This window comes from Accipiter gentilis, chromosome 19 (assembly GCF_929443795.1).
Source record: "Accipiter gentilis chromosome 19, bAccGen1.1, whole genome shotgun sequence".
In the NCBI taxonomy this organism is placed as follows: Eukaryota; Metazoa; Chordata; class Aves; order Accipitriformes; family Accipitridae; genus Astur; species Astur gentilis.
This window is the reverse complement of record NC_064898.1, coordinates 2,536,288-2,553,562: the sequence shown is the minus strand read 5'-3', so window position 1 is coordinate 2,553,562 and position 17,275 is coordinate 2,536,288. Positions and strand designations below refer to the sequence as shown.

At 41.0% G+C, this 17,275-nt stretch overlaps 1 protein-coding gene across 6 annotated transcripts in view; it reads left to right on the top strand.

The window, feature by feature from the left end:
- The first annotated feature begins 4,468 nt into the window (after positions 1–4,468).
- NBEA (neurobeachin) overlaps positions 4,469–17,275 on the top strand; it is a 509,146-nt gene continuing 496,339 nt past the window's right edge. For all 6 annotated transcript variants that reach the window (XM_049822909.1, XM_049822905.1, XM_049822906.1 and 3 more), the window contains exon 1: positions 4,469–5,137. In XM_049822909.1, the coding sequence (XP_049678866.1) occupies positions 4,853–5,137 (285 nt within the window). In that variant the 5' untranslated portion in view covers positions 4,469–4,852. The remainder of the gene's footprint in view (positions 5,138–17,275) is intronic.

The window sequence follows — 17,275 nt, the reverse complement described above, 5'->3', positions numbered from 1 at the left end:
ATGCACAGCAGGGTAAGTTTAGATGGTGCGATGGCCTTTCAGTTTGTATTTCCTAGCTTTTTATTTTAAACTTATAAGAAATCCTGGTTTTCACGAGAAAGGAGCTAATAGCACTTCCTGAGCCTGGCACAGGAACAAATCACATTATCCTTACTCATGAGAATAGTCTAATTAAACACAACAGGAGTCCTCATATGGACATGGTAAAGAAAGCAGTAGTTCGATGCCACTGTGGCAGATAAATAAAAATTCTCTAACTCTTTCAAACTTGGTCAGTCCTGATCTATGTCATTTCACTATTAAAAAAAATTTTTTTTGCTAAGATTTAGCGTAAATATATGTCTGTACAAAGCAGTCCCTATTCACTTAAGTTGTTCCATTATTTGTAGCCAAGAGTGTGTCTTCTAAAACATGTTTTTTCAAGTTTTCTCAGTTGAATGACTACATAATGTTTTTACCCCCCAAAATAAAGTAGTATTGCTACAATCTATTTTACAACTGAAATAAAAATCGAGCTAAAACTTTAAACAATTGTTTCTTAGTTTTATTTTCTCCCCCATCTGTTTGTTGCAAGCATAGGAACATGGATACATGTCTTTTCCTTTGGTTTTTGCAATTATATTTGAGACCATCTTCTGGCTTTTATGGAGAATGTATGCTGAGAAAATTTGAAGAATATCATAAAAGAAACCCCCCACCATTTATCACAGGTGAAGCAATGAGAATACTCTGGGAGCAAAGGCATTGCTTTATCTCATTTCAGTGGGGAGCAAGTATTGTGAAAGGTATAGAAAGGGACGAGATCAGATCCTGGCATCTGTCTTATCTTTGTGAAGAATAAAGGAGTGCATAGCACCCCTCCATACGTAGTGTCTCCTGCCACACCTAGACTGGGCCTGTGTCAATGACTGATCTTGCAAGCTGAACTGAAAATGGTTATAGTTATGCAAATATCGGGATTTGCTAATGCAGAACACCTTACCGGACTGGGACCCAACCAGCCACCTCATGAATGAAATTGTCACTGACAAATTCACAGTCTTTGTACCGAATACGTCAATATCAAGAAGATGGGACAAACATTATTTTTATGGAAAAGAAATTAATCATGTTCTGTAGCATTTCTAGTATATGTACTCTTATTTTAATTTTCAATCTGATGAGGTGTTAAAATGGAAGCAAATGAACACCAGAGCTGCAATTACTACAGGGCTGAGACCAGTGTTACAAATTTGCTGTTCTTTCAGAATGCCAGTGCTACAATAATGTTCACATGAGTTGATGAATGGCTCACCTCAATGGAAGTTTGCTTATCAAAAACAAACACTGTTGATTAGAGAAGACAGCTACTTCTTAACAGTGTTCCAGCTTATAAAAACAAAGAGAATGTGATTTTGTAAAAATTTATTTGTAAAACCAAATATGAGTTTAAGAACTAAAGGAAGTCTCTCCTATTAAACATAATGTTGGGAATTCACCTTCTTTTAATAAGTTTTTTCCCTATACTACATATAGTATATTATGTGATTTCAGCAGAGGAAATGACAGTCAGCCAGTTCAAGTCCTAAGCTGGAAATTATATAATGAAGGATTTCACAAACACAACTTCTAAACAAACTCATGATTGCAACTTTATCAGAAATTCACTGTGGAGGAATGCATTGATAGTTGTATATGGAATAGCTATAGTCAAGAATTACCGCAGCATTTGGGTACATGTGTAAATCACGTGAGTCTTCCATGAATAGTAGTATGAAGCATAGAATGGATAATAAAATGTATCGAACTGTATTTTGTTGTCCCACTTCTCTACAGAAAGGAAGTTTATGTGGTTGTGCTATTGGTCCATCTGTTCCATCACAAAGATGAACAAGTCATTGACAAATTTTAAGCAAATTTAACAATGGATGTCAAAGTTACAAAGTTATTTTGGGATTTGTAGAAGTCAGTAAGCAAATAGAGATCCAAATTAATATACCTACCCATAGAAAAGCAACTCTAACTTAGCTCTCTACCCATTTAACAGGCAGCAGCCATGCGATGAATCAGAACAAGAAAACTGGTCAACCTACCAGCCAACCATAGTATTTGTAGCAACATGCCTCACCACATAGATGTGGATATGGGAATAATAAAGAGCAGAACTGTTGGGTGTTAGTTCCTAAGGGTGTTGCAATTTTAGTGAGTGTTACAGCATTCTAGACTTGTGTTTCAGTTTTGCAAAAAAGGTCATGTATTCTTGAATTTTCAAAAATATTTACATGTATAATTAAATAACTTATCTTAACCCAAGCTTGAGGACTTCCAAACTCTAAGAGGTTACCTGGCTGCCAGACAGGATCATTAAGAACGTGAAATATTCCTTTCTGAAATCAAGATGAACAGTTTTGGGCAGCCTAACTTGAACATTTGTATAATTGGTTGGTTTGTAGACTGGAACAGTAATTTAATGTTCCTACATAGTCAAAAGTTTTACTTTTTGGATTGGCTTTGTTTGTTTGTTGGTTTTTAGGGGAAATGGGGCAAAGTGAAACAAGTAATAGGATCTCTCACTGACATTTCCAAGTAAAGGATTTTTGCCTAGTTTTTTTGGAGAATCTTTTTAAAAATTTCTGGAACAGGACTTACTTCAGCCAAGGATAGAAACAACAAGCACAATTTGAAACACACTACTTCATCAGCTCATCGTTATCAACTAGCTGGAAGTTATTGTGCCCAGAACTCACCCTGTGATATACAAGAGCTTCTCACCCAGTACAGTTGAAAGTCTGCCTGGTTACTTCACTGGAAACACCCTTCTTTGGGGGGATTAAACTAAGATGGGCTCACTCTGTACTTAAGCAGTTCAGTGCATGTGTATTCAGTTTTGCTAGTTCTGCTATGGGGCTAGTGGGAATGGAACCTGTGGCCCCTCCATGAGTATACAAAATTACAGTATACCTTTACTCGGAGTCATACAAGGTTGCTCGTGGATGGTGGCAAATTGTAAAGGAATTTCCTTCCAAGAGAACTTTGTGCTTTCTTATCTCCCATAATTGCTCTTTTGGGTTATCTCCCCATCTTTTGCAGCTATCTGAAATAATGTTGGTTCTGTGATTCCCAGCTAACCTCTGTTTTAGTCATGTCTATGCATCTAGGCTATGCGTACTGTCGAGCACCTTGCAAACAAGTAAATGTAACATACTGTATGTACAAGAGCTAGTGCATCTCACAGTACAGACCTGAGGTCTTCTCTTTCTTCTCTTGGTGGAGCTTAGACCAGCTTCTGCAATCCTGGAGGATGTAGTGATTGAGTCCTGCTGATTCATTGTGTTTATGAAGTTTATTACCTAAAGCTGGATACAAGGCAGACCGTCAATCCAGCCTAATTCCCAAATTTGGGGTTACAGAAGAGACAGGATGAATGGTATTCTGAGACTCAAGGGACAAGATTTATTGCAAATTCAACTTTGCGATGACAGTCACTACAAAGCCAAGACAGAACACGGTTTTGAGCAGGGATGGATCATCTCCAGCACACGTAGAGCAACTATACACAACTTTATTCAAAAAACCACGTGAATTATTTGAGCCTCCTCACAACACCAGAGGTACGTCTGTTTCTCTGACATAACACCGGAGAGGCTTGAAAAAAATGCTCACTGCCACGAGGCATCACTGAAACCAAGGCGCTTGGTAAAACTGCTGCTGCCCGGACACCTCTGCATGCAGCACCACCACCAAGAACCAGGAGTATTAACCAGAACTCTGGAATAGCATCCCTCTCCTGGAAGCAGCAGCCCAGGAGCTCTCAGGCCGGCAGACCCCGGGGTCTCCCCCAATCCCTCCCCACGCCCGCGGGGCTCAGAAGCCCACGCACAACCCTCCCTCAAGCCCGACCGCTCGCTAAGAACTGAAGTCGCGAAAAAAATCCACCCCGAGACCTCCCTACCCTGTCACTTTTCCTCACACAACAGCGTGCGACGAGCCTGGGGAAAGCGCGGCCGGGGAACCACAGAGGCTCGCAAAGCCGGCAGCCTGCCGAGGAGCCCTACAGGGCCGGGGGGGTGGTGGGGGCCAGCCCAGGGTCCCTCACTAGGCGAGAAAAAGGGGAACACCTCCCCGCCGCGGAGGCCTGCAGCTGATAGCGGCCGCCAGCCCGCCCCTCCCGCCAAGGGGCGCCCTGAGGCGGCGGGGCGAGGCCGGGCCCCGGGCCAGGGGCGGGCGCCAGCCCTGCCACTTCAGGCGGCGTTGCGTAAGAATCTCCCCGCGGCCAGGCGGGCGGGCGGGAGGCGTGAGGTACCCGGGGGAAGCGGCTCGGCGCCTCAAGCGCGGCCCCCTTCACGCTCCCGTGCACCTGCTCACCTGTCTCCCGGCCGGCTGAGGGGCGGCGGGGGGGGAACCGGGGCGAGGTGGGGGGGCCAGGCCCGGCCCGGCCACTCCCCTCGCCGGGCTCGGCGCAGGCGCCTTAACGGCTACCGCAGGCAGGGGGCGGCAACATGGCGGCGTGAGCGGCGGCGGTTTCGGCTCCACAACAACAGCGGCAGCCGCGATCGTTCGCGCCGCCGTTTCGGCTCCGAGCGCCGTTCGCCTTCCCCCGGGTCGGGCCGGGCCGAGCGCGGCGTCGCTCCGCTTCTCCCGCCACGGCGGCGGGGAAGGCGGCGCCGGTTGAGGCAGCTTTCGGCTAACGGGGCATCGGCGCCCATAATAATCCCTCATTATAGAGGAGCGGCTCCTGGGACGGTGCCTGCGCCTCGGGCCGGCTCCCTGCGGCCCCGCCGGGTGCGACTGCGGTGGATGCGCGGCTCGGCCCGGCCGGGCGGGGAGGAGGAGGCGGCGGCGGCGGCAGGTGCCGGTTAACGGCGGGGGGTAAATGGCGAGCGAGAAGCCGGTGTCGGGGCCGGACCCGCAGCCCGCGGGACTCATCTCCGTCGGGGCCGGCGGTGGAGGAGGCGGCGGCGGAGGCGGCGGCGGCGGCGGCGTCGCGGTGATGGGGGAGCTGAGGGCGTCGGGCTCCGGGTCCGTCGTGCTCCCCGCGGGGATGATTAACCCGTCGGTGCCGATCCGCAATATCCGGATGAAATTCGCCGTCCTCATCGGACTCATCCAGGTCGGGGAGGTCAGCAACCGGGACATCGTGGAGACGGTGCTGAACCTGGTAAGCGGTCCGGCACCCCGTCCCGGTGACGCCCCGGCGGGCAAGAGGGTCCCCGGGCACCGGCCCGAGCAGCCCACCTCCTCCCGGGGCTGCTCCCCGCTCCCCCCCCTGCCCCTCAGCGACCCGAAAAGGACCTTCATTTTCCCAGCCGCTGTGTCCCCGCTACACGTACGGCCCTTTTCCAACCATCTTTCCTTCCCAAACTCCTCTCGTCCCCCTCTCTCTCTCCTCGGCGATACCGCGACCTGCCCTTCTCCTCGTCGTGCCTGTGACAGAAGCCCCCCTCGGCACTCCCCAAACTCCACGCAGGACCCTGCCTAGTCCAGGCAGGCCACTCTTCCCCTTCCCAGTGCCTCCCCCCCGGCCGCTTCCCGCAGAAGTGGAGCGTGTGGAATTCACATGTGTGAAAAATAAGGAGATTAAGTAATTCGCGATTTCGGGTTCTGGACGCTGCCCTATAACCCGATAGCTTCCTCGCTTGAAGAAGAGTGGTGTGAATGTAGTATGTCTTTTTCACTGAAAAACATCAAAAACAGCCTGAGCTGGTGTCTTGTCTTAGTGGCTGAAACATGCGAACGGTTTAACCCTGTTAGCTCAGAGCTAGTTGAGTGTTTTATCTAGAAGAAGGGGGAGGAGGGAGATTTTTGCAAGGGTTTAATACCCTTTAATATCTGTAATAAAGAGTTAGTTGTATTGCAGTATTGTATTGGGTTGCTCACATCTTAATAATCCGCTATGCTTTCCAAAACACATTCTTGTCTGCAAAGTAAGTGCTGTTGCTAATTTTGTTTAAGGTCTGCGTGTTGCAAAATACTGTTGTGTGCTGGTAAATAGCTTGAAACAAGGCGAAGACGCTACAATGTAGCTCCTTAGTCATCTGCTCACTTCATGGAGTGAAAGAGTTACTGCAGGACTGTATGACTTAATGTTTTTGCGCTACCTACACCAAAGCCTGAGGAACCTACAGAAGCCAAACGAGTGGATCTAAAAATGAATCACTTTCAATTATGTGCAATTTGGTGCTGCTCCTGAATGCAAGATTTGCTGCAGCAAAGCTTTTGAAGCAGTTCAGTCAATGAAATATCCTAAATTTTTGCATAGGAAATAGGATAGAAAAATGACTGCTCAAAACTGAATGGCAATTAATTGAAACTGCCTTTGTTTCAAATGAGTTTAATGCTTCCAACCTCCACTCATTTTATACAAAGTCATGCAAGGAATATATTTTGTTTCAAACACTTTAAAAGGATGTATTCTTCTGTTTGACAGTTATTTGCATTTGACCTAGCACAGACTGAATGGAAAAGCTGCAGCACGCAGGGAAAGGCATGGTTTGGTCACATCATTTTAATATTTATGGCTTATCTGAACACACAGGGTTAAAGCCCTAATAGTTTTGTGAATGTGTCAAAACAGTAATCCGGTATATTTCCCACTCCTCTCTACAAGTTGTTTGACACTTAACTGAAATGTGATTTGTAAATATTTTTTCTTTTTTTTATACAAGTGTGGTACAAGTGATCATAACTTTATTGGATTATTACCCATTCCTTTAAAAGTAGCACTCAAAATAAGGGAATGACATGCAGTTATTTTATTAACTGGATTTGTATAGATCATGACAGATACAAAGATCTTTAATCCTTTTCTGGTTTTCTTTCTTCTTTCATTCTTCTTACTGATATTTAAGCTTATTTTAATTCTAGCTGTTAGCGCATCAGCAACTAGACTAACATTGGCTTGTCTTTGGCGGGGGAGGTTAGAATGTGTTTTGGTATTTGTGTGGAGGACATGCAGTGCTTGTTACAGTGCTTGCCTACAAGATCTACCTACTGATTAGTTCCTATTGCTGAAAACTATGCTTATATTTAAAAATAAAGGCAAGAGTCTTTAACAGTGCTCTCGGCATCGGGGGACGTATATGAATGTGAAACTGCTTGGGAATCTGCTGCAGTAGCGATGCATTCTGGATCAGTCATTACTTAACAGATGGACTCTAGTATACAATAGTCAGTATTCCCACAGCAGAGAGAGGTTACATTGTGTCTGCTAATCTTTTTCTTCTCAGGGCAGTGAATGTCTCAAACTTAGGCTTGTATGTTTCAAACTTAATTTACTTCCATGTGAAACAAACATAGTGAATATGGCAGGTACAAAGTAAAGCTGATGGCATATCCCCCGACTACTAAACGTTATCTGATTCGGTAGTAAGGATTTTAATGGCAACTCTAAATAAAATGCCATCTTGTATTTTAGAAGCATTCTTTGGGGGTGGAGAGATTTTTGTGGGCTGTTTCTTTTTTTTTTTTTTTTTTTCTTCAGCCTTTACCTTTACTATTTCTGAATAACTTTTGGTGCAAGGGTGATAATGAGTGGACAGTGCTTAAAGACCTGATGTCAGTTTGATATGTCAGCTGATAGGTTAGGTCTCTTAGAGAAATATAGCCTGTGCTATATCTATAAGCCATTTGGTAGTAGCTTTTGAATATCGGAATGCTGCATAGCTGAGACTTCTTTTATTATCGGAGAGAATCAGAAGTTAAAGATTGAGATACTTGCTTTAAATTTTATTTTCTTACCTGAGATTACTGCTGTCTTCTGTGTAAAGCTTAAATAAGTCTATTCATTCTTCCTGCATCTGTGTGGAAGCAGCGGCAAATGTTTGAGACAAAACTTTGGTTTGGCTTGCCCTTGTCGTGGATATGCTCAGTCTTCTTCCCTGTTAAGTCTTCCTCTTGGGGTTTATCTTGGGCAGTTTTTACCTTTAAATGATAGTTTTGGTGGCCCCACACTATGGTCTCTATTACTGCATTTCAGACTTACTTCATGTGGCACCTTCTGATGTTGATGGACACGGTGATTTATTTTATCTGTGAGGTGATGAAGTGCTTCTTATGCAGTGCTGAAAATCTTTTTCCATGTCTGATATGTTTTTGGATTTTCAGCTTTGCCAAATTTTAACAGTCGACTTTCAGCTCAGACAGTATTTTGTTTTTGGGATCGCCTACGCTGTTTATGGGATTAGTTGTTTCTCTTGATGCTTTTCTTTTTCTCAGTGGCACTTTTCTTCCTCTGAGCTTACTGCGTGTTCGAAGTTCTGTTATACCGGTGAATTTGTTTAATGAAGTATCACTTGCTAGAGTTTCTAGTATTGCTTGTGTTATTTTTCACTGTTTAACATTACAGTGGAAGACATAATGGAGAGAGGGTTCAGCCCTTTATATGCCAATGCCTATAAACTACTTAAAGTTATCATTAAAAAAACCTGCTAGTGTTAATACTGTGAAGGTCAGAAGATGTTAAGAGTCTACACGCTGAAGGCTATTCTAGAATGATTTTATAGAATATTGTATTCTTTTTACATTTCTGGAAGTAGGAGGGAACTCCTCATCATGCCTCATGCATTATTCTGTGATGGGGAGTATTTAGATTTTGGTCCATGGGTTTAATGTGAATTCCCAGGTCCAGCATGCTTTCTTTGAGATGTGTGTTCGCTGACCCTTGTGTACTGCAAAGCACCAAACTGGAAAAGACTTTCCTTGCAAACAGCATAATCCTCTAATTGCTCTTAGTGATTTCTCTTTGGGGAGATTTTGACACCAATTCTATGCTTCTATTGATGAGGAGGCCTTTCCCCTTTGAACAGCTCTATTAGTTTTCTTAGGGTACTGTCAAGGATGTTGTTATTGCTATGATAGATGTGCTTGTTGTTATTATTGTCCATAGTTCCTTTGCTTCTTGATAACCTTTTGTACTTATGATATGTGTTAGACTGATGCTTAAAATAAAGTTCTGCACGACGTACTTCAGCAAATACGATATTAAGGTGGAAATGGGTCAGCCTGTCCACCTCTATTCTTCTACTTCAAGTGCATTTTTGTTTCACTTATTTCCTAGTGCAAAATTTGTACACGTGGCTTTAATTAGTTCTTCTATAATATATCCTGAATGGCCTTTCCTTTCATTACTTTTACTGACTTGCTTCCTTAATTCTCTGCTCTTCCAGTATTTTGATGGTCTTGGGAATTTTTCCTTCAGTGTATATTTTGAACTGTCTCTTGTCTGGCCAGCTTTCATCAAACAGGACTACATGAATTGTCTTGTTTTGTAGCTTTTGGAAAGCTTTCTCTGTTCCAGTTTGAATTTCCTAGAATTTTTGATTCTGAGTTTTGTAGTGCTGATTCTACAGCAGTGTGAAATAAGAAAGGTGAACAGGAAGCTGACTGGTACTAAAAAATTGTGACTGGTGCTGACACATGCTGCTCGTTTTGCCTATGCATCTTGAACAGGTGATGTGATGCAGATTTGAACAGATTTCAGTCTGATCCAGGTGTAGCTGACCAGGTTTCTCCTTGTGCAATCTGGAAAGCTTTTATATATGTTTTGTCAGGCTAGAGAGTGCTTACAAGAAGTAGGTCAAACACCAGGCATAGTTCAAAAAGTCTCTTGCTGTTCTTGTTGACTACAGCCCACGCTTCTGCCTAGCTCTTCTCATTTTCTTGCCTGTTCCGTCCTACTTCAGTTTTAGTCGCCCATCACAAGAGGCAAGCCATTTTTTAGTGCTCTGTCACATTGTGTACTTGTAGGAGTGGCATTTGCAGCTTCAGAGCGAATGGGTTGGATTGCGTGAGAGATCCTTGTTGCCCTACAGGCTTTCCATAGTAGTGGTCATAAGGAAAAATGTAAAGGGAGGCATATGTAAGGAAGATTTTTATTTTTATTTTTTTTAACTTTGGTACTTTTTCTTCAAACGTTGGTTAAGGGTCATCATAAGCTAAAGTTGGCTTTTGATATTTGAGTTCTTTGAATCCATTTACAGTTTTGGTTTTGGTTGCTGCAACATCCTGTGGGCACAGTTCTACTCTTGTGTGGGGAGGAAGAATCACATTTGTTTGTTAGATGCTGTCGGACTCTGAGAAACTGTGGGCCTCGTGAACTGTAGCCTCCATCATATGACTTCTGTTTTTCTTGTGGAACTAGCTTTACAGGCTTGAGAATCTGACTCTGTTTTCTTGGTGGAAGACTTCCCATTTTTGTAATATAACTCTCTGCTGATAGATGGTGGTATTCAAGAAAGTGAAGTTTGGGGGAATTCTGAAGTTGTTTAGGGTTTTTTTGTTTGTTTGTTTTGTTTTTTGTTTGTTTGTTTTTTAATGTGTGTGTGTTTTGTTTTAGGTGATACTTAACTGGAGGTGGCAGTGCTTGTCCAAGTTACTCTCTGTCCCACTGGTCCCTTTTTATCCTGCTCATTTATCTCTGTACTAAGCTTTGTCTGGATGTTACTGTAGAAGCTACCAGAGCCGTATGAAAGAGGGTATCCACTGCAAGAGTTTGTAATAGCATTCCATGGGCAGCTACTTAAGAGTACTACAGCTGTTGTCATTATCTAATACTTGCATGCAAAACTTTTTTTCTGTTTTGGTTACAGAAAGTCTTTGAATGACTGAATGTTCACTTAATTGCTTTTAGTATAACTGATTGCTGTTGGCTTTTTTAATCTAATCTTTGACAGTAGGTGTTTATGGGTGGGAAGCTGTTTTCAAAACTTTTATCAGTCACGAAGCACTAGTGATATCTCAGCAGGTGGCTTGGAATCTGCTGTGGTTCTAGTATGATGGACTGATACATTTCTATAGGTGATAACTTTTTAAAATCAGTCATGGTGAGCGTATCACCGAGTATTCCTTACCGCTTAACTCTGAACAGCTGTTTTCCCCTTAGTTTTACATTTTACTTGTCTTTACAGGATTCAGTTAATGGATTATAAGGGAGGTGAATACCTAAATGTTTGGGGTTTTTTTATTATTATTGCCACACTGAAGTAATAAAGATGTGAGACTGGTATTAATAAAACACCTCTGATCTTTGGCCTTTCCCCCTACTCCCACCTGAGACCCTACCTATGTTTTATCCCTTTTCATCAAGTAAAAGGTTATCGCCTTTCTCGATCAAGATGCTGTTCTTACAAAATTGTGACCTGATTCCCTGTTTAAACCATGTGTTTTACAAGACTAAGCATTTAGCTGTGTAATCAGTTATACACTAATCCTTCTGTCCCCTCTATATTTTTTCCCTCCCCGTCCCCCTGGCACCTTGACTTTCAGATGAGTACTCAAAGGGATAGAAGTCAAGGTGCATGGCTTATTACATTCGCGAGGTTGCTGCTTAGGAGGCTGTGGTGCAGTTTTTTCTTTCATGTTAATGCTTTTCTGTGTCTCCACTCATACTTTTCAAATATATGAATCACTGTCTATATTACATCCTTAAAAAAACCCCAAACCAGAATCCAGCACCCAAAACCTGCATAATCATCTCTGAATTCCTACTGAAGCGTTTGTTCCCCTTTCACGCCATATTGAATTTAGTCAAAGTGGAATGAAATCTGTGATTGGGTTAGTACCAAAACTGAGACTTTTATATCCTGATAAATACTGTGCACGGTATTAACACAGCTGTGTTAACTTAATAAGCTATCCAAACTATTTTAAATCAATCTCTTAATCTTACCTGTTCATTACTTAGCACTGCACTTTTTTGTTTTTCTATCTTAGCCTGTCTCGATAAATCTGCAATTTCAAATCAACTTGCTTTAGTAATGATTGGAGAGCAACACATTTTGTAGTACTTACACAGAACAGTATCATTGCAGCTATCTCATTAGTTGATATCTTGTATGTGCCTGGTGGCCAAAGGGTCAGTCTAGTAGTGCGTGTTTATGTTGAAAGAAGTTCCATTTATTTAATTATTGAATTTGATCCTTAATTACCATTCATATTTTTGGAAATACCCCTTTGTGGAGTTTTATTAATTCCTGCATGGACAGAACTCTTAAGCTTCCTTTAAGTCTGAATCAAATGTAGAACTTGCTTTTATAATCGGAGGCAGCAGATCTTCTGAAAAAATCAGTTTTGAATTTGATGATCTTCCTCCCACTTCTGTCTTGCAAAGGTTTGGCTTGGATGTACTGTGAATGATACAGTATGCAATAGATAATATTCAGCATAAAGATAATGAACAATTAAAAAAAGGGGGCGGGGGGGGTATTTGTGGAGAGTCACATATTGCTTCCATAATTGATAGAAATACCTGTTTCAGTTATAGGATTATGATGGATTTCAGCTATTTGAACTACAGTTTCATAACTCCCAATTTAGGAAGATTGTTAATGACATTCATCTCTAATGGAAAGATTATCTGTTATTTCCAGTAGAGAAGCACTTCAACTTGCGATCAACCTACTGACTTTCTGCTAAAATTTGCTTTCTGGTAATTTTTGTGGTTTAGAGTTTGTTCTACTTTTGAAGTACATGGAAAATAATAATCTTCAGTAAATAAGTAAGTCTAAGTAGTTCTGGTGTTACTGAGATTTATACCAGTGATATCGATTCATTTATATTAATGCAACCCTATAATGTGACTACCCTGCTTTAATTTAAAATTGGGTTGCATCAGTGAAATTGTTGCAACATAACAAATCACTGAAAGCTTGCATAAATGTGAATACTGCTCATGCTATTCAACAGCTTACAAATGCTTGACTTCTATATTTGGAAAATGATCTTTCACTGCCCTTTTGTTTACAGTTGGAAGCCTTTCTTAACTATGCAAAATAGGTATTAGGTTTTGGAATTAGCTGAAAGTGAGATAGGGCAAGATATTCACTTACAAGTGAAATTGTTATTCATATCATGCTTTTTGGTACCTGATGGCTTTTGTGCTACTGGGACAGTGTAGACAGAAGGATGCAAATAATCATTCTCTGAGTAGAGCCTTCTAAACTAACTCTAGTACCAGCAATATGGCATTGTAATCAGTTTCATGTGATCTCACTTTTTTTCCTTTTAAGTCTTCATATTTTGTGATAAATACTCAATTACATAAGACTTCCTAACTTTTATTGGCTTTTGCCTGCTTTAAGAGCCACTATAACAGGTTTTTTTTTCTTTTTTTGCTCTTTGTTTTGTAAAAAGAAAATGTTGTGAATATTTATAAACACAAATATGAATTTGGAAACAACATGTCCTTTGATTCACAAAGGAGCCTGTACAAACATTGAAACAAAGACTCCTACTTCAGAATTATAGAAAACAATAAGATATGCTTTCATTAAATATAGAATAGTAACCATGAAACGCACATTCAAGCTAGTAATGAACTGACTGAAGCCAAGCCCTCTCTTGGATTGCTCATGCCTGAGTGATCAGAGTTTACTCTTACTCTTCAGCAATGTGTCTTGATTTAATTGTGAGCTAAAAATCTTCCTATGTCACTTTGAGTGTTAAGAATATTCAATTAAAAAAAACAACCCCCAAATTACTTTGAAATCGGGGAGCATTCTTGCTTAAAGTTGAATGTATGTTTTATAGCTAGCAGAATGGGAAAGCTATCTGCCCTGTCCACTAGGACATATACATCAGAATGTAGCCACAGAGTTTAGTCACCTCCAATTGTGTAGTGAGCAAATGTGAACTAGTATATCTGAGGATGTTATGCAGGGAGAATGAGCTTCCCAGTGGTCTGGAGAATGGAGTAGGGGATTCAGCATCTTTGCAGAAGGGCATTAGCTGCAGCTGTTTGATTGCAGGAATTGGAATGTTGAGAGAATGGGCCAAGAGCTGTTGCCTGAAATGAGAAGAAAAAGCCAATTTTGTAGGAAGAAAGCAGCAGTTTCATCCCCTTCTTATTAATTTTTATCTTAATAAATGAAACTTATCAAGAGGCCTCTGAAAGCTGCATTGTGGCTATGTTAAGTTATGGAAAGAGGAAGGAGGTAAAGAACCTTACCAAGTGTTGTGTTATACTTTCATGGCTGGTGACTTTTGCTATTTTCTTTTGAGATTGAGAGCTCCAACAAAAGCCATCATTGTAAACTCAGTGTTTACACATCCAATAGGATTGTTTGCCTCAATATGTTCCTCCACGAGCAAGAAGTTCGCTGACATAAAATTGTCAAAAGATTAATGTCAGCACCCCCTCTTTTCCTTCTGTTACTCCAGTGAAATACATTATCTGTTTTCGTAAATGGCAATATGTGTGATATTTGTGAGTCATATCTGTGGCTGATGGCTACTTGGCTGTTAATATTCCTATGCCGAATAGCTGAAACTTATGGAAACATTTGTGTAAGACTGCATTGGACTGAATAAGGTCTTCCAAGCAAGAAGCTTAGGAGGTAGGGGCTATTTCATTCTTCTAATTCTTTTTCCCTAAAGATATTTGTGGAGCCTCTGCTCCATGTTTTAGTCTCTGGGGTTCCAAAAATCTTCATTGCTGCTGCTTCTGTGCCTTCATTATGGCATGTATATGTCCGAACAACCTGCAGAAGTCTTCTGGGTTTTGTGTGGTTTGTTTTATGCAGCTTTTAGGTGATTTGAAAGACTATCTCATCCACTCTGTTCCTCATGGAAATGTTGCAGCCTCCATTGCATCCTTTGATATCTTAGAGAGCATTATGTGAATGTAGAAACATACTTATAAGATGACCCTGCTAGAGTTGCATCTACTATCCAAGGCTGAAGTGAATTGAGTCCATCTGTAAAGAAGGTTCAACATACCGTCCTGGGCTCGTATGCAGCACTTCTTTTTTTTTTTTCTCTCATCAAAATCATATTAATGATCTTACCTCTCTTCTTCTCTTTGGCACTAACACTACAACATCCTCCTGAAACTTTATTGTCAGAGCACTTTCATAAACTAGCAGAATCACAGAAATTTCAAAGAATTGTAGAACAGTTGAGGATGGAAGGAACCTCTGGAGGTCTGTAGACAAAAATCCATGCTCAAAGCAGGGTCAACTAGAGCAAGTTGCTCAGGGCCTTGTCTGGCTGGGTTCTGAATATTTCTAAGGATGGAGACTCCCATGTCGAGTTCTTAGTTAGGTGTAAGTGGACTTTCCTGTGCCCGTTGCTACTCGTCCTGTCACTGGGTGCCACCGAGAAGAGTCTGGCTCCCTTGCCTCTACTCCCTGCCCACCCTACCCCTCCTACAAATACACATACACATCTATAAGGTCTCTTCAAACCTTCTCTACTTAAGGCTAAACAATCCCAGCTCTCTTCAGCTCTTTCTCTTTCTTTGTATGTCAGATGTTCCAATCCCTTAATCACTCGCACATTTAGATGTTTATTCTCCTTGTGCAGATAATAGTGCTTCCTTTCCAAAAAGTGGGAGGTGGAGTCCAGGAAGCCTTTTAATTATAGCAACCCTTTTCCTCATCTCACAGTATGAGCTGCAATATCTACCACAAATAATCCAGTCAATATTGCTACGCCTAACCCAGCAAAGGACAATTTGCACCACATGCAGCCAAGAAAGAAAACAGACCTCTGTGAGCCACAGCAGTGAGTGTTTGCTTTTCATCTGTTGTGCGTGCTTGTTAATAGATAGCCTTGGATGAAACAGACAAACCCAAGAGTATCTGTCACTTCTGCAAATCGGTTATGGTTGTAGGTAAGCTTTATTTCTTGGATTTCAGAAATATAAAATGTAGCTACATTTGATATTCTGCTGAAAATGTATGAAGATAATATTAATGGCTTAATGCTGAGTTAATGAAACTTTGTGGCTCTTAACATATACTATAAATACTACCTTCTTCAACAAATTAGCATGAATTGAAATTAAACTAGAAGAGCTATTAGCATAGTCTTCAAAGTTACAGATGCTTGATATGAGAAGGAAAAAAAACCAAACCCCTAACATTCAGTATAGGGCCAAAGCTGTTGAAGTTCTGGATTGAGTTTGTTGAATAGATTCATGACTTTATATATAGTCTGATATTTATAGATTAAATGTTCGATAGCACTTTATGTGCATCTAACTATATGTAACTTAGGAACTGTAATATATTAATCAAAGGTGATTGTGTAACAAAATTTTTATAGTTCATGTTTCATGCAAAGAAAATAATTCTTTCATTCAAAGTAACTTCTAATGTACAATAATAAACACATTGTGACTGGAACAATGTGTAGGCTTAGTCACTGAGGAGGAGTCAGTCTTTGACAGTTGATACAGTACAGTATTTGACATTTTAAAGGTAGTGCTCACTTATTCCCAGTTCTCACAGATGTCATGATTTCCCTTATTACTAGTATAAATGAGTTTTATAACAAGAGAAAATTAACGATAGTAAAATAGCTTATGTGATTTTATTTTTCTAATAAAAAGTGATTAAATTCCATTTAAGAACAAATTTGGATCTACTTGCTCTGTTGCATGTCCTGATTCAGTTAAAAAAAGTTTTCAAGTCTGTAGTCCTTTTTCTCACTTGAAGGCGTAGTTTACTAAGCAAGCTTTCACTTTTTCAGGAACCCAACAGCTCAAACTAATGCAAATAGATGTAAAACATGTATTAAGATCCTCTGGTGTAACTATAAGCAACAGTCAAAAGGAAGGATGAGACAGGGGTAAGCAGAAGTTTCGAATGAAGCGAAACCATGTAAGCTGATACCTTTTAGACTGTCAAAGCCGGTACTTCTCCAGTTGAGTCTGTTCTTAAAAGTATCAGCACCCCACCCCCACCCCACCCCCCCAATTAAGTTAATTGTTTAGGTAAAGTTTAGCTACTAAGAAAAGATACCACTGAAAGGAAGCTTTACATTTAAAAAAAATTCTTAATGGTATGATTGGAAAATCCTGAGTACAACAGGTTATCTTCTCTCAGTGTCCGCCTGGATTTACAGAGACTTGTTATATGATGTTTTATTAATTTTTTGAGGTGTCTGAGGGATTTACCACCATCTGTTAATACCAGTCTAAGCCCACATGTGGGCTTCAAAATGCTTTAAGTGTTGAATTTTTTAAGTAAGAAATCCTTCTCTTAAAACTAAACTTAAAGTGGTTAAGAGGTTTTGGAGTGTAAATCCAAAATACTTTTTTTTTTTTTTTTTTTTAGTCAAGATTTAAGCTCTTGGTTCATTTATCACAGCTTTGGTTTGTGGTTCTAGCCTGTCCTGTGAAGTTAGAATGGCTGCAAATACTTGTAATTGAGGTCTTCTCCTGCACTAGTTATGACATAACTGGCTTTTCAACTTTAAGTCAGTTGAGCTCAGTTTTAGCCAAAACTTACTTGACCCTGAAGAGAAAGCAGCACATATAACGTATTTTCTTCTGGCTGAGATCAATCCTAGATGTGTC